Raw genomic sequence first — 23,299 nt, 5'->3', positions numbered from 1 at the left:
AAATGGGGATGAAGACTGTGAGCCCCACGTGGGACAACCTGATCACCTTGTATACCCCCAGCGCTTAGAACAGTGCCTTGCACGTAGTAAGTGCATAATAAATGCCATTATTATTAATGGCTCCCCTGCTAAAGGGGAGAAGCAGCGTGGCTCAGCGGAAAGTGCCCGGGCTTGGGAGTCAGAGGTCATGGGTTCGAATTCTGGCTCCACCACTTGTTAGCTGTGTGACCTTGGGCAAGCCACTTAACTTCTCTGGGCCTCAGTTCCCTCATCTGTAAAACAGGGATGAAAACTGTGAGCCCCATGTGGGACAACCTGGTCACCTTGTATCCCCCAAGCGCTTAGAACAGTGCTTTGCACATAGAACGTGCTTACCAAATACCATCATTATTATTATTATTATTATTATTATTATTAAAGGCTTGTTTTCAATCCAACAGAGGGGAACTTTGTGGCTGCTTCTTGCGGCAAGTCAGAATGGATGCTGTGGGTTTGACTTTTGACCGGCTCAGGGCCTGCCTGGCAGGATGCTGCAGTCAGTCATTTGATCGTATTTATTGAGCGCTTACTGTGCGCACAGCACTGTACTAATGATGGCATTTATTAAGCGCTTACTATGTGCAAAGCACTGTTCTAAGCGCCGGGGAGGTTACAAGGTGATCAGGTTGTCCCACGGGGGGCTCACAGTCTTCATCCCCATTTTACAGGTGAGGTCACTGAGGCCCAGAGAAGTGAAGTGACTTGGCCAAAGTCACACGGCTGAACTGGCGGAGCCGGGATTTGAACCCATGACCTCTGACTCCAAAGCCCGGGCTCTTTCCACTGAGCCACGCTGCTTCTCTGATTAGAGACACCCTAGGCGGGGCAGGGGCGGTATAGTAATAGAGTTTATTAAGCTCTTACAGAGTGCGGGGCACTGTGCTAAGCGCTTAAAGAGAAGACACAGAGGGGAATTTGAGACAGTCCCCGACCCTCAAGGGGCTCACCCTGGATTTTTTTTTTATTTATGGCACTTGTTAAGTGCTTTCTATGTGCCAGGCACTGTACTAAGTGCCGGGGTAGATGACAAAAATAATGATTATGGCACTTGTTAAGCACATTCTAAGTGCCAAGCGCTGGTCTAAGCACTGGGGACCACATGGGGCTAGCGGTCTTATCCCCAATTTTACAGAAGAGGCAACCGAGGCCCAGAGAAGTGTTGCCAAATTGTACTTCCCAAGCGCTTAGTCGAACTGCTTGGGAGACTACAATGGAATAATAAAACACTATATACATTTCCTGATCACAACGAGCTTACAGTCTAGATGGGGCTGCAGCGTGGCCCATTTTTTTTTTACTTTAATCTGTTAAAGCTGTGCAAGGAGAGCCACGTAACCTAGCGGAAAGAGCACGGACCCAGTAGTCAAAGGACCTGGGTTCTAAACCCGCTTAGCCCCTCGCCTAGTGTGTGAGTTCAGGCAAGTCACTTGATTTTTTCTGTGCCTCGGTTACCTCATCTGTAAAATGGGGATTAAATCCTACTCTTTCCTACTTACACTGTGAGCCCCAAGGCGGGCAGAGACCTGTTTAATCTTGTAATAATGACGGTATTTGTTCATTCATTCAATCGTATTTATTGACCGCTTACGGTGTGCAGAGCACTGTACTAAGCGCCTCGGAAGTACAGGTTGGCAACATAGAGGGACAACAATGGGCTCACAGCCTAGAAGGGGGAAAACGCTTACTTTGTGTCAAGCACTGTTCTAAGCTCTGGGGTAGATGCAAGGTAATCAGGTGGTCCCACGGGGGGCTCACAGTCTTCATCCATATTTGGCAGATGAGGGAACTGAGGCCCAGAGACATGAAGTGACTTGGCCCAGGTCACACAGCTGACAAGTGGCGGAGCCGGGATTAGAACCCGCGACCTCTGACTCCCAAGTCTGTGGTCTTTCCGCTAAGCCACGCTGCTGGACAGAAGTGCTGCGGAGCTGGGGTAAATATCAAAGTGGTTGAGCTAAGTCGACCCTGAGGGGAGCTGCTGACAGTAAATAGAGGAAATGAGGGCAAAATCAGGGAAGGCCTCTCGAAGGAGAGGAGGTTTTTAGAAGGGTTTTCAAGGTGGTCTATTAGCTACAAAGAGGGAGAGAGTTCTGGGCCACAGAGAGGATGAGGGCTGGTTGGAGGCGGAGAGATAGGTGAGGGGGAGGTAGAGAGAGTAATTTGGCAATAGAAGAGTAGAGGATAATAATAATGATGGCATTTATTAAGCGCTTACTATGTGCAAAGCACTGTTCTAAGTGCTGGGGAGGATACAAGGTGATCAGGTTGTCCCATGGGGGGCTCACAGTCTTCACCCCCACTTTCCAGATGAGGGATGTGAGGCCCAGAGAAGTCGAGCGACCTGCCCAAAGTCACACAGCTGACACTCGGCGGAGCCAGGATTTGAACCCATGACCTCTGACTCCAAAGTCCGGGCTCTTTCCACTGAGCCACGCTGCTTCCATGCGGGATGGGTCGTAGCAGGAGATCGGCCGGGCGAGGTAGGAGAGCTGACTGTGTCCCTTGAATTTCCATCTGTGTGTCTCAACTCGCCCTGGGAACCCAAGGTCATGGCTTCTTGGGCCCCAGATTCCCAGGGTGGACTGCACGTAACACCCCAAACCAAGCCGGTGACAATCTCTGATTATTCACCCCTGCACGGACAGTTCTGGGGTTGAATTTTGTTGAATTTTTCTCAACTTCTTCAATTTTCATGATTAAAACAAGAAGGCTTTAAAACCTACAAAATGATTTATTGAGGGATTTTTTTTTTTTTTTAGACGGGATCACACTAAAGTGGTACTTGTTCAGCGCTACTTGCCAAGCATAAAACTAAGCAATGGGGTAGATAGAAGATAACCAGACACCACATGCGCCTCACAGTCTAAGCAAGGGGAAGGACGGGAATCGAATCCCCATTTTGCAGATGAGGGAACTGAGGAACAGAGAAGTGATGATGATGATGATGACGGCATTTGTTAAGCGCTTACTATGTGCAAGCACTGTTTTAAGCGCTGGGGGGGATACCAGCTGATCAGGTTGTCCCACGTGGGGCTCACAGTCATCAACCCCATTTTACAGATGAGGCAACTGAGGCTCAGAGATGTTAAGTGACTTGACGTGACCAGGGTCACACAGTCAGTCAATCAATCAATCATATTTATTGAGCGCTTACTGTTTGCAGAGCACTGCACTAAGCGCTTGGGGAAGTTTGCTATAATAAAGCTGATGTGTCTTGCCCAAGGTCACACAGTCAATCGATCTCATTGATCGATCGCTTACTGTGCGCAGAGCATTGAACTAAGTGCCTAGGAGAGTATAATATAACAATAAGGAGACACATTCCCCACCACTACCGGGTTACAGTCTAGCAGCAGGTGTGTAGTGGAGGCAGGATTAGAACCCAAGTCCTCTGACTCCCAAGCCTGTTCTCTATCCACTAGGCCTTGTATCTCCCCCAGCGCTTAGAACAGTGCTTGGCACATAGTAAAGCGCTTACCAAATACCATCATTACTCATTCATTCATTCAATCGTATTTATTGAGCGCTTACTGTGTGCAGAGCACTGCACTAAGCGCTTGGGGAAGTATGCTGTAATAAAGCTGATGTGTCTTGCCCAAGGTCACACAGTCGATCGATCGCTTACTGTGCGCAGAGCATTGAACTAAGTGCCTAGGAGAGTATAATATAACAATAAGGAGACACATTCCCCACCACTACCGGGTTACAGTCTAGCAGCAGGTGTGTAGTGGAGGCAGGATTAGAACCCAAGTCCTCTGACTCCCAAGCCAGTTCTCTATCCACTAGGCCTTGTATCTCCCCCAGCGCTTAGAACAGTGCTTGGCACATAGTAAAGCGCTTACCAAATACAATCATTATTCATTCATTCATTCAATCGTATTTATTGAGCGCTTACTGTGTGCTGAGCACTGTACTAAGCGCTTGGGAAGTCCAGGTCGGCAACATATATAGTCCCTATTCATTCATTCATTCAATCATATTTATTGAGCGCTTACAGTGTGCAGAGCATTGTACTAAGCACTTGGGAAGTACAAGTCGGCAACATATAGAGACGGTCCCTATTCATTCATTGAATGAATCATTCAATCGTATTTATTGAGCGCTTACTGTGTGCAGGGCACTGTACTAAGCGCTTGGGAAGTACAAGTTGGCAACATATAGAGACGGTCCCTACCCAACAGCGGGCTCACAGTCTAGAAGGGGGCAGACAGACGACAAAACAAAACATGTGGACAGGTGTCAAGTCGTCAGAACAAGTAGAATTAAAGCTAAACGCCCATCATTAACAAAATAAATAGAATAGTAAATATGTACAAGTCAAATAAATAGAGTAATAAATCTGGACGAACATATATACAGGTGCTGTGGGGAGGGGAAGGAGGTAGGGCCGGGGGGATGGGGAGGAGGAGAGGAAAAAGGGGGCTCAGAGTGGGAAGGCCTCCTGGAAGAGGTGAGCTCTCAGTAGGGTTTTGAAGGGAGGAAGAGAGCTATTATTATGCGGAAGGTGGAGGAGCTGAGGAAAAGAGGGCTTAGTCTGTGAAGGCTAATTGGAAGAGTGCCTTCAGTAGGGCTTTGAAGGGGGGAATGGTGAATGTTCGGCAGATTTGAGGAGGGAGGGCATTCCAGGCCAGAGGTAGGCCGTGGGCCGGGGTCCACTAGGCCATGTTATCTACTAGCCATGGCCTGTCCACTAGGCCACACTGCTTCTCTGAAGAGAGAGAAAAGCACAAGCTAGCTCTATTCCTCCCTTCAAGGCCCTACTGAGAGCTCACCTCCTCCAGGAGGCCTTCCCACACTGAGCCCCTTCCTTCCTCTCCCCCTCATCCCCCTCTCCATCCCCCCCATCTTACCTCCTTTCCTTCCCCACAGCACCTGTATATATGTATATATGTTTGTACATATTTGTTACTGTATTTATTTATTTATTTGACTTGTACATATCTATTCTATTTATTTTATTTTGTTAGTATGTTTGATTTTGTTCTCTGTCTCCCCCTTTTAGACTGTGAGCCCACTGTTGGGTAGGGACTGTCTCTATATGTTGCCAACTTGTACTTCCCAGTGCTCTGCACACAGTAAGCGCTCAATAAATACGATTGCTGATGATGATGGTTGTAACCCCCCCAGCGCTTAGAACAGTGCTTTGCACATAGTAAGCACTTAATAAATGCCATTATTATTATTATTACTCACTGTCCTTGAGGCTCTTCAGAGACTTAACACTGAAGCAAGCCTGAAACCAGTAGCTTTTGGAAGCAACCCCCGTTCTAGACTGTAAGCCCGTTGTTGGGTAGGGACCATCTCTACATGTTGCCAACTTGTACTTTCCAAGTGCTTAATCCAGTGCTCTGCACACAGTAAGCGCTCAATAAATATGACTGAATGAATGAATGAATCAGCCACTAGGGGAATGGGGCTACAGTTCCCTCCCAGGGTCTCTGGATGGAGAAGGTGCATTCCTTTCTAATAAACAATCAATCAATCAATCAATCAATCAATGGTATTTATTGAGAGCTTACTGTGTGGAGTGTTTCTCCCCCTCATCCCCTTCTCCATCCCCCCCATCTTACCTCCTTCCCTTCCTCACAGCACCTGTATATATGTATATATGTTTGTACATATTTATTACTCTATTTATTTATTTATTTATTTGACTTGTACATATCTATTCTATTTATTTTATTTTGTTAGTACGTTTGGTTTTGTTCTCTTCTCCCCCTTTTAGACTGTGAGCCCACTGTTGGGTAGGGACTGTCTCTATATGTTGCCAATTTGTACTTCCCAAGAGCTTACTACAGTGCTCTGCACATAGAAAGCGCTCAATAAATACGATCAATGATGATGATGATGAGCTTACAGTCAAGAGGGGGAGACAGACTTTAATATAAATTCATTCATTCAATTCAACTGTATTTATTGAGCGCTTCCTGTGTGCAGAGCACCGCACTAAGCCCTTGGAAAGTACAATTCGGCAACAGAGACAACTCATTTGATCGTATTTACTGAGCGCTTACTGTGTGCAGAGCACTGTACTAAGCGCTTGGAAAGTACAATTCGGCAACAGATAGAGCCAATCCCTACCCAACAACGGGCTCACGGTCTAGAGGGGGGAGACAGACAACAAAATGAAACAAACCACATAGACAGGCATCAAACTATGGATCCTTCCGTAAGTGCTGTGGGATTGGGGAGCAAACCAGGGGGTCGAAGAAAGGAAGAGGAAGTGAGGGCTTAATCAGGGAAGGCTGCTTGGAAGAGATGTGCCTTTAATAAGGCTTTGAAATGGGGGAGAGTAATTGTCTGTCGGATAGGAAGAGGGAGGGCGTTCCAGGCCGGAGGCAGGACGTGGGCTAGAGGTCGGTGGTGAGAGAGATGAGATCGAGGTACCGTAAGTACGCTGGAATTAGGAGAGCAAAGTGTGCGGGCTGGATTGTAGTAGGGATTGTAGTAGTAGAGAAGCAGCGTGGCTCAGTGGAAAAGAGCCCGGGCTTTGGAGTCAGAGGTCATGGGTTCAAATCCCAGCTCCACCAATTGTCAGCGGGGTGACTTTGGGCCAGTCACTTGGCTTCTCTGGGCCTCAGTTCCCTCATCTGGACAATGGGGATTAGGACTGTGAGCCCCCCGTGGGACAACCTGATCACCTTGTAATCTCCTCAGCGCTTAGAACAGTGCTTTGCACATAGTAAGTGCTTAATAAATGCCAACATTAGGGGAGCAGTGAGGTGAGGTAGGAGGGGCAGAATGATTGAGTGCTTTAAAGTGGATGGTAAGGAGCTTCTGTTTGATGCAGAGGTGGATAATAATAATAATAATAATAATAATAATAATAATAATAATAATGACATTTATTAAGCACTTACTGTGTGCAAAGCACTGTTCTAAGCGCTGGGGAGGTTTCTCTGTGCCTCAGTACCTCATCATCATCATCATCATCAATCACCAATCGTATTTATTGAGCGCTTACTGTGTGCAAACCACTGTACTAAGCGCTTGGGAAGTACAAGTTGGCAACATATAGAGACAGTCCCTACCCAACAGTGGGCTCACAGTCTAAAAGTGGGAGACAGAGAACAAAACCAAACTTGCTAACAAAAATAAAATAAATAGAATAGATATGTACAAGTAAAATAAATAAATAAATAAATAAATAGAGTAATAAATATATACAAACATATATACATATATACAGGTGCTGTGGGGAAGGAAAGGAGGTAAGATGGGGGGACGGAGAAGGGGACGAGGGGGAGAGGGAGGAAGGGACTCAGTCTGGGAAGGCTTCCTGGAGGAGGTGAGCTCAGTAGGTCCTTGAAGGGAGGAAGAGAGCTAGCTTGGCGGATGGGCAGAGGGAGGGCATTCCAGGCCCGGGGGAGGACGTGGGCCGGGGGTCGATGGCGGGACAGGCGAGAATGAGGTGCGGTGAGGAGATTAGCAGCAGAGGAGCGGAGGGTGTGGGGTGGGCTGGAGAAGGAGAGAAAGGAGGTGAGGTAGAAGGGGGCGAGGTGATGGACAGCCTTGAAGCCCAGGAAGAGGAGTTTCTGCCTGATGCGCAGATTGATTGGTAGCCACTGGAGATTTTTGAGGAGGGGAGTAATATGCCCAGAGCGTTTCTGGGCAAAAATAATCTGGGCAGCAGCATGAAGTATGGATTGAAGTGGAGAGAGACACGAGGATAGGAGATCAGAGAAAAGGTTGATGCAGTAGTCCAGACGGGATAGGATGAGAGCTTGAATGAGCAGGGTAGCGGTAGGGATGGAGAGGAAAGGGCAGATCTTGGCAATGTTGCGGAGCTGAGACCGGCAGGTTTTGGCGACGGCTTGGATGTGAGGGGTGAATGAGAGAGCAGAGTCGAAGGATGACACCACGGTTGCGGGCTTGTGAGACGGGAAGGATGGTAGTGCCGTCAACAGAGATGGGAAAGTCAGGGAGAGGGCAGGGTTTGGGAGGGATGATAAGAAGCTCAGTCTTAAACATGTGTGGGGAAAGGTGTGGATTTACGGTCCCTGCCAGTCAAAGATGCCTAAAGTACAGTGTGGCTCAGTGGAAAGAGCGTGGGCTTTGGAGTCAGAGGTCATGGGTTCAAATTCCAGCTCTGCCAATTATCAGCTGTGTGACTTTGGGCAAGTCACTTCACTTCTCTGGGCCTCAGTTCCCTCATCTGTAAAATGGGGATTAAGACTGTGAGCCCCCCGTGGAACAACCGGATCACTCTGTAACCTCCCCAGCGCTTAGAACAGTGCTTTGCACATAGTAAGCGCTTAATAAATGCCATCATTATTATTACTAGTCCCAGAATGCTGTGAGGCCCAAACTGAGCATGCCCCAGGCCGGAGAGGGATGCCTTCACAGTGAAAGTGGACAAGAGCAGCCCGGTGTCAGGGCAAGTTTGGCTGACCATAATGGAAAAAAATGGATGTTGATGAAGAAATGGTTGTGCTATGGTAATAATAACAACAATAATCATATATAATTAAAAATGGCATTTATTAAGTGCTTACTATGTGCAAAGCACTGTTATAAGCACTGGGGTGGATACAAGGTGATCAGGTTGTTCCACATGGGGCTCACAGTCTTAATCCCCATTTTACAGATGAGGTAACTGAGGCCCAGAGAATAATAATAATAATAATGGCATTTATTAAGCACTTGCTATGTGCAAAGCACTGTTCTAAGTGCTGGGGAGGTTACAAGGTGATCAGGTTGTCCCACATGGGGCTCACAGTCTTAATCCCCATTTTACAGATGAGGCAACTGAGGCACAGAGAAATGAAGTGACTTGCCCAAAGTCACACAGCTGACAAGTGGCAGAGCCGGGATTTGAACCCATGACCTCTGACTCCAAAGCCCGTGCTCTTTCCATTGAGCCACACTGCTTCTCATAATAATAATAATAACACGCACAAACATTCACACATGTGAAAACACACACACACACATAATAATGATAACTGTGGTATTTGTTAAGTGCTTACTACGTGCCAGTCGCCACACTATGCGCTGGGGTGGCTACAAGCAAATCGGGTTGGACACGGTCCCTGTCCCCCCATGGGGCTCACAGACTCAATCCCCATTTTCCAGATGAGGTAACTGAGGCACAGAGAAGTGAAATTATTTGCCCAAGGCCACCCGCAGCAGACAAATGGTGGAGCTGGGATTAGAACCCGTGACCTTCTGATTCCCGGGCCAGTGCTCTATCCACTAGGCCATGCTGCTTCTCAGTGGTCAGTGGTGTGAGCCCACTGTTGGGTAGGGACTGTCTCTATATGCTGCCAACTTGTACTTCCCAAGCGCTTAGTCCAGTGCTCTGCACACAGTAAGCGCTCAATAAATACGATTGATTGACTGATTGGTCACGGGAAAGATGGGCTGATGAGGCTGCCCGCCCATCCCCTCGTCTTCCAGCCTTCCTACCCTAGCCTCGGTCATCCTCTACCGGGGAATTCAACAGGAGAGTCGGGCCAGGTGAAACACAATTGAGAAGTTCCAACAGCACCACATCACAGACCTCTCTTCGACCGGTTTGCTTTTAGCTGCACCAACCTCAGACGAGCAAAACCAAAAACACCTGGGATCCCAGCTGCCTTTGAACGTACGGCCAAGCTTCACAGACCCCCCTCAAGACCCCCAAATTCCTCCGTTCCTGAGCTGCGGGAAAGGTGCTTACCTTAGTGACGAAAGGATTGGGAGGTCAGAGTGTTGATCAACACCCAAGTTTACATGCCGAAATAAACCTCGGCTACCCAGATTCCGGGCTTGGGTCGGACATATCCTCTGGAAAGACAGGGTTTGCTACAAAAACGAGGTGTCTGAACTTTCTGAAACTCTCCACTTCTGTCTCGCCCCACAGAAAATGAGATGTTGGGCTGAGCCCGCCCGCCCGGCAGACCCTCCCTTCGCAGCAGATACTTCTCCTTTCTGGGCCTTTCTCTCGGCTCCTGCTTCCTTCCTTTTTAGGGTACATGCCCCTCATCTGGCTGCCCGCCCATCCCCTCGCCCCCCTTGGCCCGAACCGCCGCCCCCTCACAACACACATACGCACCCCGAAACTCCAAGTAGCATCCAAGAGTCCACATCTCTGCAGTTAAGAAGACGTGGTCCCCGCCCTTGAAGCCAGCCCAAGCTGCACTGAGCCTCCCATGGGACAACCTGATCACCTTGTAACCTCCCCAGCGCTAGAACAGTGCTGTGCACATAGTAAAATGCCATTATTATTATTATTATTATTATTATTATTATTATTATTATTATTATTATTATTATTTTATTATGTGCCAGGCACATAATATGGCACATAATATGTGCCAGGCACTAAGTGCTGGGGTGGATACGAGCAGTCCCTGTCCCACGAGGGACTCACAGTCTCAATCCCCATTTTACGGATGAGGTAACTGAAGCAGGGGGAAGTTAAGCGACTTTCCCAAGGCCACCCAGCAGACAAGTGGCGGAGCTGGAATTGGAACCCATGACCTTCTGAGTCCCAGGCCCGTGCTCTATCCGCTGTGCCATGCTGCTTCCAGAAACCTGGCTCCCTGCCCCCGTCACGGAGATCAAATTCTTGCTTCCTTGTCAGTGGGCGGGAGGCTGAGTCCTTAGTACAGTGTTTTGCACACAGTAAATGCTCAATAAATATGACTGAATGAGTATCCAAAGCCACTGGGAGTCCAGCATTTCTTCCCGGAACTGGGTCTTCCATCAACCCTCTAGACTAGAACCTCATTATGGGCAGGGAACCCGTCTGCTAATTCTGTTGTATTGTACTTGCCCAAGCGCTTAGTACCATGCCCTATACATAGTAAATGCTCAATAAATACCACTGATTGACTGATTGGATCCCCTCCTCTCCAGGCGGGAGGGCGACAAGGCAGTGGCAGTGAAGCCATGGCCCTCAATCAATCAATCAATCAATCGTATTTATTGAGCGCTTACTGTGTGCAGAGCACTGTACTAAGCGCTTGGGAAGTACAAGTTGGCAACATATAGAGACAGTCACTACCCAACAGTGGGCTCACAGTCTAAAAGGGGCCCTCCCTTGACAACGAACAGCCCAAAGCCTGCCATGTGGAAGAGAGAGACGACACCTCTCTCTTTCGCTTTCTCTGTCTCTCGCCCTCTTTCTCCCTGTCTCCCTCTCCCCCTCCCTCCGCCAGGGCTCCAATAATAATAATAATAAGTAATGATGGCATTTGTTAAGCGCTTACTATGTGCAAAGCACTGTTCTAAGCGCTGGGGGGGATACAAGGTGATCAGGTTGTCCCGCATGGGGCTCACAGGCTTCATCCCCATTTTACAGATGAGGTAACTGAGGCTCTGAGAAGTTAACTGACTTCACAAGTTAAGGTCACACAGCAGACACATGGTGTCATCTCCTTCTTACCTGTATATATGTTTGTACGTATTTATTACTCTATTTATTTATTTTACTTGTACATATCTATTCTATTTATTTTATTTTGTTAATATGTTTTGTTTTGTTCTCTGTCTCCCCCTTCTAGACTGTGAGCCCACTGTTGGGTAGGGACTGTCTCTATATGTTGTCAACTTGGACTTCCCAAGTGCTTAGTACAGTGCTCTGCACACAGTAAGCGCTCAATAAATACGATTGAATGAATGAATGAATGAATTCTCCATCCAGGAGGGTGAAGAAGCAGCAGCAGGAGACTGTCCTCAATTTCAGAGTGTTTTCTGCCATGTGGCAGTGACAACAGCCAAGGGTGTGTCTGTCGGATTCTAGACATAATAATAACAATAATAATGGTATTTGTTAAGCGCTTACTATGTGCCAGGCACTGTTCTAAGTGCTGGGGAGGTTACAAGGTGATCAGGTTGTCCCACAGGGGGTTCACAGTTTTAATCCATATTTAACTGAGGCCCAGAGAAGTTAAGTGACTTTCCCAAAGTCACACAGCTGACAAGTGGGGGAGCCGGGATTTGAACCCATGACCGCTGACTCCAAAGCCCCTGCTCTTTCCACTGAGCCATGCTGCTTCTCTGACATTATGCTCTAACCCTCTTGTTGTGCATGGCACTGCACTTGTCTTTTTTTTTACAGCATTTGTTAAGTGCTTACTATGTGCCAAGCGCTGGGGTAGATATAAGATAATAAGGTCCGTCATGGGGCTCACAGTCTTAATCCCCATTTTACAGATGAGGTAACTGAGGCACAGAGAAGTGAAGTGATTTCTTTTTGTTAGTGGCATTTAAGTGCTTACTATGTGCCAGACACTGTACTAGACACTGTACTAAGAGTAGATAGAAACTAATCAAGTTAGATACAGTCCATGTAATAATAATAATAATAACAATAATGACAGCATGTATTAAGCGCTTACTATGTGCAAAGCACTGTTGTTCTAAGCGATGGAGAGGTTATAAGGTGACCAGGTTGTCCCACGGGGGGCTCACAGTCTTAATCCCCATTTTACAGATGAAGAAACTGAGGCACGGAGAACGTAAATGACTTGTCCGGGACGGCCCAGCAGACAAGTGGCGGAGTCAGAATTAGAACTCAGGTCTTTTTGACTCCCAGGCCTGTGATCCATCCAGTAGGCCATGCTGCTTTTATGTTGGTTTTGTGTTTTTATTGCTTCATCCTCCCTTGAGTATCTTTTAAGCACTTAGTACAGTGCTCTGCACACAGTAGGCACTCAATAAATACAACTGAATGAATGAATGAATCTGTTGTCCACCACTTTCCTTTCCCTTAATTTGTAGATTGTGAACACGCTGGGGGGCTAGAGACCGTGTCTAATTTTCACCTGTCTTTTTTTTTTTTTCCCCAGCGCTTATCCCACTGCTCCGCACAAAGAAGGAGCTTAATTAGTACCATTCCTACTTCTGCCACTTGTCTGCTGTGTGACCCTGGACAAGTCACTTTACTGCTTTGAACCACAGTTTCCTCATCTGTCCGAAGGGAATCAGGACTCTAAGCCCCATGTGGGTCAGGGACTGTGTCCAACCCAATTAGCTTGTATCTAACCCAGTGCTTAGCACAGTGCCTGGCACATAGTATGTGCTTAACAAATAGCACAAATTGTTATCTCCGAATCACACGGCACCTGCGATATTCTGCTGAAAGTCACGGCCACATATTATCAATTCGGCCTAAACCCTTGCATCTTTATCCAATACAACTAGTTGCGAATGTTTCTGTCTGTCTCCCTAATTGGCATGTAAGCTCCTCCTGAGCAGAGAACATAATAATAATAATGATGATGGCATTTATTAAGCGCTTACTATGTGCAAAGCACTCTCCTAAGCGCTGGAGAGGTTACAAGGTGATCAGGTTGTCCCATGGAGGGCTCACAGTCTTAATCCCCATTTTACAGATGAGGGAACTGAGGCACAGAGAAGTGAAGTGACTTGCCCAAAGTCACACAGCTGACAATTGGCAGAGCTGGGATTTGAACCCACGACCTCTGACTCCAAAGCCCAGGCTCTTTTCCACTGAGCCACGCTGTGGTGCTACTAATTTACTTTCCCAAGCTCTTCGTTCAGTGGCATTGCACCCTGTGGGTGTTCTCCACCACCTTGACTCAACTTACCTATCTGCTCTCTTCTCCTGATATTCCTCATCCCGCTGTCTTTGCTTCTCCCAAGCTATCCTGCTGGCTGTACCTCACTCTCACCTCTCCCTCGCCTCCATCCCACCTATTGTTATGTTGTATTCTCCCAAGGACTTAGCCCAATGCTTGGCACACAGTATGCACTCAATAAATAGAATTGAATGGATGAATATTCCCGCTGTTCCAGCTGCCTTGGAATTTCCGCCCCAAGTCCGACAGACCCCAGCTCTCCTCACATTCAAAGTCCTCCTAAAATCCCATCTTCTCCAACGAGCCTTTCCGGATTCATTCCACGGCACTTTCTACCACGTGAATCCCACAGCCAACTCTACCGCTTAGAATCTTAATTATCATCCATCCTCAGCGCTCAAATATACAGGAGCATTCCATGATTTATTTTGTTCATTCCTGTTGTAAATATTTTTGGTTTGTCTCCTCGGTTAGAGTGCAGCTCCTGTGGGTAAGGTTTATTCGGGAACCTCCACATATAGGACGTGGAACCAGGTGGGCGTTCAGTAAATACAACTTCTAACACTATCATAATTATCATTATGATGATGGTCACTGGCAGCGTGGTGTAGGGGAAAGAACAAGGTACCGGGAGTCACATCTCCGCCTCAGACCGACTTTGTCACCTTGGGCTAACCGCTTAACCTCTCTGAGCCTCAGTTTCCTCATCTGTAAAATGGAAATAGGATGGAAGCTCTTCCTGCTTCTTAGATTATAAGCTCCATGTAGCTTGGGACTGTGCCCGATGTGATTATCTGCATCTACCCCGAATCTAGCATAAAGGAAGCACTCGATAAATACCATAATTATAATTATTATTGCTGCTGCTACTACTGCTACTATTACTACAACAACACACCAATATCAAATACTGTATGTCACACCTGTTGGGGTTTTTTCCTGGTATTTGTTAAGACTTTACTATGTGCCTGACACTGTACTGAGCACTGGGATAGATACATGCTAATCAGGTTGGACACAGTCCACGCCCCTTGTGGGTCTCCGAGTCTTAATCCCCATTTTACAGATGAGCTCAGCACCGTGTTTGACGTAGAGCAAATGCTTAGATACCATAAAAAAGGCAACTGAGGCCCAGAGAAGTTAAGTTACTTGTCCAAGGTCACACAGCAGACAAGTGGCAGAGCCGGGATTAGAAACCAGATCCTTTTGACTCTCAGGCCCAATGCTTTATCCATTACGCCACGCTATCTCCTGCGCTTTTGATTTATTCCGACCTGAAAGTGTAAATGACTCGTCCACCTTTTTGGAGTTATCCTTAAAATCTTCTGGGAACCGACTTAAATCCGTGATCACGGAAGTCATCAGGAAAGACCGTTATGCAACATCCCGGGTCCTTGTTTGGGACGGGGAGGGGAAGGGGCCGAACATGGGGATTAAGACTGTGAGCCCCACGTGGGACAACCTGATCACCTTGTATCCCCCTCAGCGCTTGGAACAGTGCTTCTCACATAGTAAGCGCTTAACAAATGCCCTCATCATTACTGTCATTATGGACTACAACTGTTACTGTTGTGCTAGGAGGAACTGTGAGTGGACGAATTTCACGGGCTTTCCAAAGTGATTAAAATAAATAAACAGACAGCTGAGTCCCAGGCCTCTCCCTCCTCCCTGCAGACCAAACCTGAAGCACCTACGGCCTTCTGCTCTCCTAGTCCCGTGAGGGGTCAAAGCGCCTCTAAATCCAGAGACACCCTCATCCCCAGTGCCCTCCTCGTGCCCGGCCGGCCGCGGGGGCTCGGAATCACCTTGGCATTCCTGGGGCTCCCCGTACATCTTCCAGGCGGACTTCGGTCTGCACCATCTCCTGCTTCAGCTCTCCGATCTCCGAGGCGATCGTGTCAATGAGCTATTCAAAGACAAAAAGTCGGACGTCAGAGCGGGAGAGGCGGGGAAACGGAGGCTGGGCAAGTTTAGTCACTTCAATAGGAACTAGAAGGAGATTACAAACCCTGCTTCTTTCATCCTGGCTGTGTGTGAATTTCCTCTTAGAGAAGGAAACATGGAGGGGGAGGGGCAGGGTACAAACTGCCCTGGAACAATAAACTGACCACCATTTAGACGGCTCAACCCGAACAGAGATTCCGCTTCTTCAGAGGCCCGATAAATAGAGTCTGGGGAGGGCGCGTAACAAACTCCCTTTCTCCAAAACACAGAGACATCCTTCCTTCAGAATCTCTGTCATCCAAAACGTTCCTCTGGGGGAACAAAAAGTTATCTGAACACGGGTTAGAAGCACGTCTCCGTTTAGACGGGATGGTCCTGGATTTTGAAAGGCTGCTGCAAAACGGACGATGCTCTGGAACTGGACCCATCTCAGACCGCCTGGTCAGCCAACCTCACACCTCCTCCGGGATTTTGGGTTTTCCAGTCCAAACTGGGGCCATTTTAGCCAGTGCCCAGGCTGAGGTTTGTAATCCAAACAACCCACAGGGTCAGAGGGCGGGAGGCGGGGGAGATGGGCAGCTCTAACCCTAACCACCCCCCACCATCTCTGAACAGAATGGGCCACGGTGCATTGACCTCTCCATTCGTATCATCCATTAGAGAAGCAGCGTGGCTCCGTGGAGAGAGCCCGGGCTTTGGAGTCAGAGGTCACGGGTTCAAATCCCGGCCCCGCCACTCGTCAGCTGTGTGACCTTGGGCGGGTCACTTCACTTCTCTGGGCCTCTGTTCCCTCATCTGTAAAATGGGGTTTAAGACTGTGAGCCCCCCGTGGGACAACCTGATCACCTTGTAACCTCCCCAGCGCTTAGAACAGTGCTTTGCATCATCATCATCATCATCATCATCAATCGTATTTATTGAGTGCTTACTGTGTGCAGAGCACTGTACTAAGCGCTTGGGAAGTACAAGTTGGCAACATATAGAGACAGTCCCTACCCAACAGTGGGCTCACAGTCTAAAAGGGGGAGACAGAGAACAAAACCAAACATACAAAATAAAATAGAATAGATATGAACAAGTAAAATAAATAGATAAATAAATAGAGTAATAAATATGTACAAACATATATACATATATACTGCCTAGGCGGTCACAGCGGCAGCAGGAGCCGCCAGATATGGAAACTCAACGTGCAGAGGATACGGATGGGATGAGGTCAGGACACCCGGGCAGAAGAACAGGAAAGCACGTAGTAAGCGCTTAATAAATGCCATTATAATAATAAATTCACAATAGAAATCAGGGTGGTCAAGGTTACCCTGCCCAAGCCGATGACGGTCCCTCACTCTGGTCCGACAGCGTGGGGACAACTCAAGCCGGTGAGGAGTCTTGGTTCCCCACAAAATACGGGCAGCCGATGACTTTCCGAACTGGGCCGTTTCTAAAATTAAACCACGTTGGGTTTTCGACGTAGACTTGACCTCATGACGGCAGGCTCATAAGTAGCTCTGCCCCCTCCTCACCCCGCCTCCGCCCCTCCCTGGTTTCGAGCCCGGAGCTGCGGCCTGATGCTTTCCTGTTCTTCTGCCCGGGTGTCCTGACCTCATCACATCCGTATCCTCTGCACGTTGAGTTTCCATATCTGGCGGCTCCTGCTGCCGCTGTGACCGCCTAGGCAGCCGTGGTTGTCCCTGTCCTCAGTCAACGGATTTCACCCTCCGGGACCTCCGGGACCGATGCTGGCATCGGGGGGCCGGGCCGGATCAGGCTCCGAAGAGGGATAGGTGAAGGGAAGAAGCGGTTCAAATCCCGGCTTCGCCACTGCCTGATATGTGACCGTAATTCTACTTCTCTGTGCCTCAGTTAATTCATTCATTCATATTTATTGAGTGCTTACTGTGTGCAGAGCATGTACTAAGCGCTTGGGAAGTCCAAGTTGGCAACATAGAGAGACGATCCCTACCCAACAGCGGGCTCACAGTCTAGAAGGGGGAGACAGACAACAAAACAAATTAGCAAAATAAAATAAATAGAATACCACAAGCAGCGTGGCTTAGTGGGAAGAGCCCGGACTTGGGAGTCAGAGGTCGTGGGTTCTCATCCCGGCCCTGCCACTTGTCAGCTGTGTGACTTTGGGCAAGTCACTTCACTTCTCTGGGCCTCAGTGACCTCGTCTGGAAAATGGGGATTAAGACTCTGAGCCCCATGTGGGACAACCTGATAACCTTGTATCTATCCCAGCCCTTAGAACAGTGCTTGGCACATAGTAAGCGCTTAAAAAAGACCATTATCATATTAATAATAATAATAGTGTTGGCATTTAAGTGCTTACTATAACAATAATGGCATTTATTATGTGCCGGGTGACATATTAATAGTAATAATAAATGGCATTTATTACATTTATTATACTATGTGCCAAGCACTGTTCTAAATGCTGGGGGCGGGGGATACAAGGTAATCAGGTTGTCCCACATGGAGCTCACAGTCTTCATCCCCATTTTATAGAAGAGGTAACTGAGGCCCAGAGAAGTGTAGTGACTTGCCCAAAGTCACACAGCTGACAAGTGGCAGAGTTGGGATTAGAACCCATGACCTCTCACTCCCAAACCCGGGCTCTTTCCACTACTGGGGATTGAGGCTATGAGCCCCACGTGGGACAGGGACAGTAACCAAGTGGATTAGCTTGTATCTAACCCCCTCTAACACTTTTAGGTGTAGAGAGAAGCAGCATGGCATAGTGGATAGAGAATGGGCCTGGAGCCACAAGGTCATGGGTTCTAATCCCAGCTCTGCCACTTATCTGCTTTGTGACCCTGGGCAACTCACTTCACTTCTCTGGGCCTCAGTTACCTCATCTGGAAAATGGGGATGAAGACCGTGAGCCCCATGTGGGACAACGTGAATACCTTGTATCTCCCTCAGCTCTTAGAACAGTGCTTGGCACATAGTTAGTGCTTAATAAATACCCAAATTATTATTTTTCAGTGCTTAGAACAGTGCTTTGCACATAGTAAGTGCTTAATAAATGCCATTATTATTATTATTATTACTATTATTATTATTAACAGCAGCAGCATCTGCCAAGTACAGTGAAGTACAGTATAGTTAGCGCTTAATAAATACCAAAATTATTATTTTTCAGCGCTTAGAACAGTGCTTTGCACATAGGAAGTGCTTAATAAATGCCATTATTATTATTATTATTATTATTATTATTATTATTATTATTATTATCAGCAGCATCTGCCAAGTACAGAAAATAGAACCGAACCAGAGAGGTTACAGGGGGACAGGGCCACGGAGGGGCCAGCTTGGAAGCAGGAAGGGGAGACAGGAAAAGGCCTGGATCGTAGGTGAAGGGGAAGTGAAACTGGCAAGTCAGCCACATTAGGGATGGTCTCTATATGTTGCCAGCTTGTACTTCCCAAGCGCTTAGTACAGTGCTCTGCACACAGTAAGCGCTCAGTAAATACGACTGAATGAATGAATGAATGAACACCATACCAGTGAGCAGCGTCAAAGTCTTGACGGTGTGGGCCCATCAATATTCCACCCCTCCAATCTTTCCGTCACTCTTAATCGATAGTTTTCCTGAACATTTAGTGTTCTCAGAGCACTTTAGTAAGTGCTTGGGAGAGTACAACACAGTTGGAAGGCACGATTCCTACCCTGGAGGTGCTTTCAATCTGGTAATTGTAATCTCTCTGATTCAATATGCACCATTTGCCCTGAAAGAAAACCTAAGAATTCAAGGCTATGTAAAGGACTCAGCTCTTACACCGCATTCCTTTCTAAAACTACCAACTGTGAGAAATACGCAGTGCTGTTCACATTACTATTCTATTTATTTTGTTAATGATGTGCATCTAGCTTTAATTCTATTTGTTCTGACGGTTTTGCCACCGGTCCACACGTTCGTTTTGTTGTCTGTCTCCCCCTTCTAGACTGTGAGCCTGTTGCTGTTGCTGTATATATGTATATATGTTTGTACATATTTATTACTCTAGTTATTTATTAATTTATTTTACTTGTACATATCTATTCTATTTATTTTATTTTGTTAGTATGTTTGGTTTTGTTCTCTGTCTCCCCCTTTTAGACTGTGAGCCCACTGTTGGGTAGGGACTATCTCTATATGTTGCCAGCTTGTACTTCCCAAGCGCTTAGTACAGTGCTCTGCATACAGTAAGCGCTCAATAAATACGATTGATTGATTGATTGCTGGTTAGGGACCATGTCTATATGTTGTCTACTTGTACTTTCCAAGCACTTAGTACAGTGCTCGGCACACAGTAAGCGCTCAATAAATACGACTGAATTGAATGAACGAATGCTGGACGAATGCTCAGGTCGAGAACTCGTTCACTGTTGACTGGAGAATCACGATAAATGCTGTCAGTTTGGGGAAATTTGGAAGAATATGAGGAATCTATAACAATTTAAAGGCACAACAAGGATAAAGTTTTAATACAGAGCAAGGAGGGGCCTGCAGTTGTTATTTGTGGGATATCCGCAGATTTGTGTGCCTGAGTTGGCATCTCACCTTTTCCAGACTTTATTTTTGTTTCCATAGTTCTATAATGGCTCTTCATTTTTTTAGAAGCAACCGGAACCCAAGGAGGTGGTGGTTTACAATCAAACAACGGGATGGACTGAGCACTTACTTTTGTTTTAATGGCATTTATTAAGCGCTTACTATGTGCAAAGCACTGTTCTAAGCGTTGGGGAGGTTACGAGGTGATCAGGTTGTCCCGCGGGGGGCTCACAGTCTTCATCCCCATTTTACAGATGAGGTAACTGAGGCCCAGAGAAGTGAAGTGACTTGCCCAAAGTCACACAGCTGACAACTGGTGGAGCTGGGACTTGAACCCATGACCTCTGACTCCAAAGCCCGGGCTCTTTCCACTGAGCCACGCTGCTTCTCTAAGTGCTTACTCTGACTGGGAGAGTACAACACAGCAGAGTTGCTAGGCATTATCCCTGCCTTCAAGGAGCTTGAGGTCTGCGGGGGGAGACAGACACTAAAATAAATTCCAGTTCTGGGAAGCAACAGAAATAGAATATCCATTCATTCAATCATATTTATTGAGCGCTTACTGTGTGCAGTGCACTGTACTAAGCGCTTGGGAAGTATTATGTACATACATTAGTGCTGTGGGGATGGGGTGGGATTCAAAGTGCTCGGAGGGTATTCAAGCGCTTAACAAATACCATTATTATTATTATTATTATTATTTGTTGAGTGCTTACTATGTGCCAGGTACTGTACTAAGATCTAGCTTTAATTCTATTTAGCTTTAATTCTTTTTGTTCTGATGACTTGACACCTGTCCACTTATTTTGTTTTGTTGTCTGTCTCCCCCTTCTAGACTGTGAGCCCGTTGTTGGGGAGGGACCGTCTCTATATGTTGCCGACTTGTACTTCCCAAGCGCTTAGTACAGTGCTCTGCACACAGTAAGCGCTCAATAAATACGATTGAACGAAGTACACAGCTGCTGAAGGGAGGGAGAAGAAGGAGGGAGAGGTTTAGAGCTTGGAGTATTTTGCATACCATCGATATCTCCGGTGACACTGGTGGTGTGAATGAGGGGACAGCTGTGTTTTTCATAAAATTACCTAAAATCACTGAAGACGGCGGGGGCTATGTTTTAATGCTCAAAAAACTGGGCTCTTTGGGGTAAAAAAGAAAAAGGCCAATAATAATAATGATGGCATTTATTAGGCACTTACTATGTGCAGAGCACTGTTCTAAGCGCTGAGGAATTTACAAGGTGATCAGGTTGTCCCATGTGAGGCTCACAGTCTTAATCCCCATTTTCCAGATGAGGTAACTGAGGCCCAGAGAAGTTAAGTGAATTACCCAAAGTCACACAGCTGATGAGGGGCGGAGCCGGGATTTGAACCCATGACCTCCGGACTCCAAAGCCCGGGCTCTTTCCACCGAGCCACGCCGCTTCGTATTTTATGCCTCAGTGAGAACCATCACTGCTGAAGAGGAAAAAGATACACCCACTGTTGAAGAAACTCTACCTCATAAAGTCTTTTATTTTTATAGTGTTTGTTAAGCAGTTAATAAGTGCCAGGCACTGTTCCACTGATACAAAGTAATTGGGTTGGACACAGTCCCTGTCCCACATGGGACTCCCAGTTTTAATCTCCATTTTACAGATGTGGTAATAGAGGCACAGAAAAGTGAAGTGACTTGCCCAAGGTCACACAGCAGACACATGGCAGAGCTGGGATTAGAACTCAGGTCCTTCAAACTCCTAGATTTGTGCTGTATGCACTAGGCCAAGCTACACAACCCAAGTGTTGACCGAGACATTTCTACTCAGAGAAGCAGCGTGGCTCAGTGGAAAGAGCACAGGCTTTGGAGTCGGAGGTCATGGGTTCAAATCCCGGCTCTGCCAACTGTCAGCTGTGTGACTTTGGGCAAGTCACTTCACTTCTCTGGGCCTCAGTGACCTCATCTGGAAAATGGGGATTAAGACGGTGAGCCCCCCGTGGGCCAACCTGATCACCTTGTAACCTCCCCAGCGCTTAGAACAGTGTTTTGCACATAGTAAGCGCTTAATAAATGCCATTATTATTATTATTATTACACTTGGAAGCTACCAGATCCCCTGACACTGAACGCAGCACACCAGGGAAGTGAGGAAGAGCCAAGGTGCCCAGTGAGGAAGAGTGAGGAGGCGAGGATGAGGAGCAGCGTGGCCTAGTGGAAAAAATATAGGCCTGGGAGTCAGAGGACCTGGGTTCAAATCCTGCTCTGTCCCTTGCCTGCTGTGTGACCCGGGCAAGTCACTTAATTTCTCTGTGCCTCAGTTTCCTCATCTCTAAAATGGGGATTCCTGCTACTTAGACTGTGAGCCCCATGTGGGGCAAGGACTTTGCCTGATCTGATTAACTTGTATCTACTGGAGCGTTTTTTTCTTTTTTTTGTATTTGTTAAGCACTTACTATGTGCAAAGCACTGTTCTAAGCACTGGGGAGGCTACAAGGTGATCAGGTTGTCCCATGGGGGGCTTACAATATTAATCCCCATTTTACAGATGAGGTAACTTTGTTGTCTGTCTCTCCCTTCTAGATTGTGAGCCCACTGTTGGGTAGGGACCATCTCTATATGTTGCCAACTTGTATTTCCCAAGCGCTTAGTACGGTGCTCTGCACACAGTAAGTGCTCAATAAATATGATTGAATGAATGAATGAATGAATGAATCAGGTTGTCCCATGTGGGGCTCACAATATTAATCCCCATTTTACAGATGAGGTAACTTTGTTGTCTGTCTCCCCCTTCTACACTGTGAGCCTGTTGTTGGGCAGGGACCGTCTCTCTGTGTTGCCAACTTGGACTTCCCAAGCGCTTAGTACAGTGGTCTGCGCACAGTAAGCGCTCAATAAGTACGACTGAATGAATGAATGAATGGAGGCACAGAGAATAATAATAATAATAATGATAGCATTTATTAAGCACTTACTATTTGCAAGGCACTGTTCTACGTGCTGGGGATGTTACAAGGTGATCAGGTTGTCCCACATGGGGCTCACAGTCTTCATCCCCATTTTACAGATGAGGTAACTGAGGCACAGAGAAGTGAAGTGACTTGCCCAAAGTCACACACACGGCAGAGCTGGGATTTGAACACATGACCACTGACTCCCACCACTATATTATCTATTAATCAAAGGCATTTACTGAGCACTTACTATGTGCAGAGCAATCAATCAATCAATCAATCGTATTTATTGAGCGCTTACTGTGTGCAGAGCACTGTACTAAGC

At 47.0% G+C, this 23,299-nt stretch overlaps 1 protein-coding gene across 3 annotated transcripts in view; it reads right to left on the bottom strand.

Annotated features, from left to right (window-relative positions):
* Positions 1-23,299, bottom strand: part of RIN2 (Ras and Rab interactor 2) — a 251,078-nt gene that overhangs the window by 77,001 nt on the left and 150,778 nt on the right. For all 3 annotated transcript variants that reach the window (XM_038743246.1, XM_038743247.1, XM_038743248.1), the window contains one exon: positions 15,374-15,474. In XM_038743246.1, coding sequence (XP_038599174.1) covers positions 15,374-15,474 — 101 coding nt within the window. The remainder of the gene's footprint in view (positions 1-15,373; positions 15,475-23,299) is intronic.

The sequence above is a fragment of the Tachyglossus aculeatus genome, chromosome 1 (genome assembly GCF_015852505.1).
Source record: "Tachyglossus aculeatus isolate mTacAcu1 chromosome 1, mTacAcu1.pri, whole genome shotgun sequence".
In the NCBI taxonomy this organism is placed as follows: Eukaryota; Metazoa; Chordata; class Mammalia; order Monotremata; family Tachyglossidae; genus Tachyglossus; species Tachyglossus aculeatus.
This window is presented reverse-complemented; position numbering and strand designations above follow the sequence as displayed.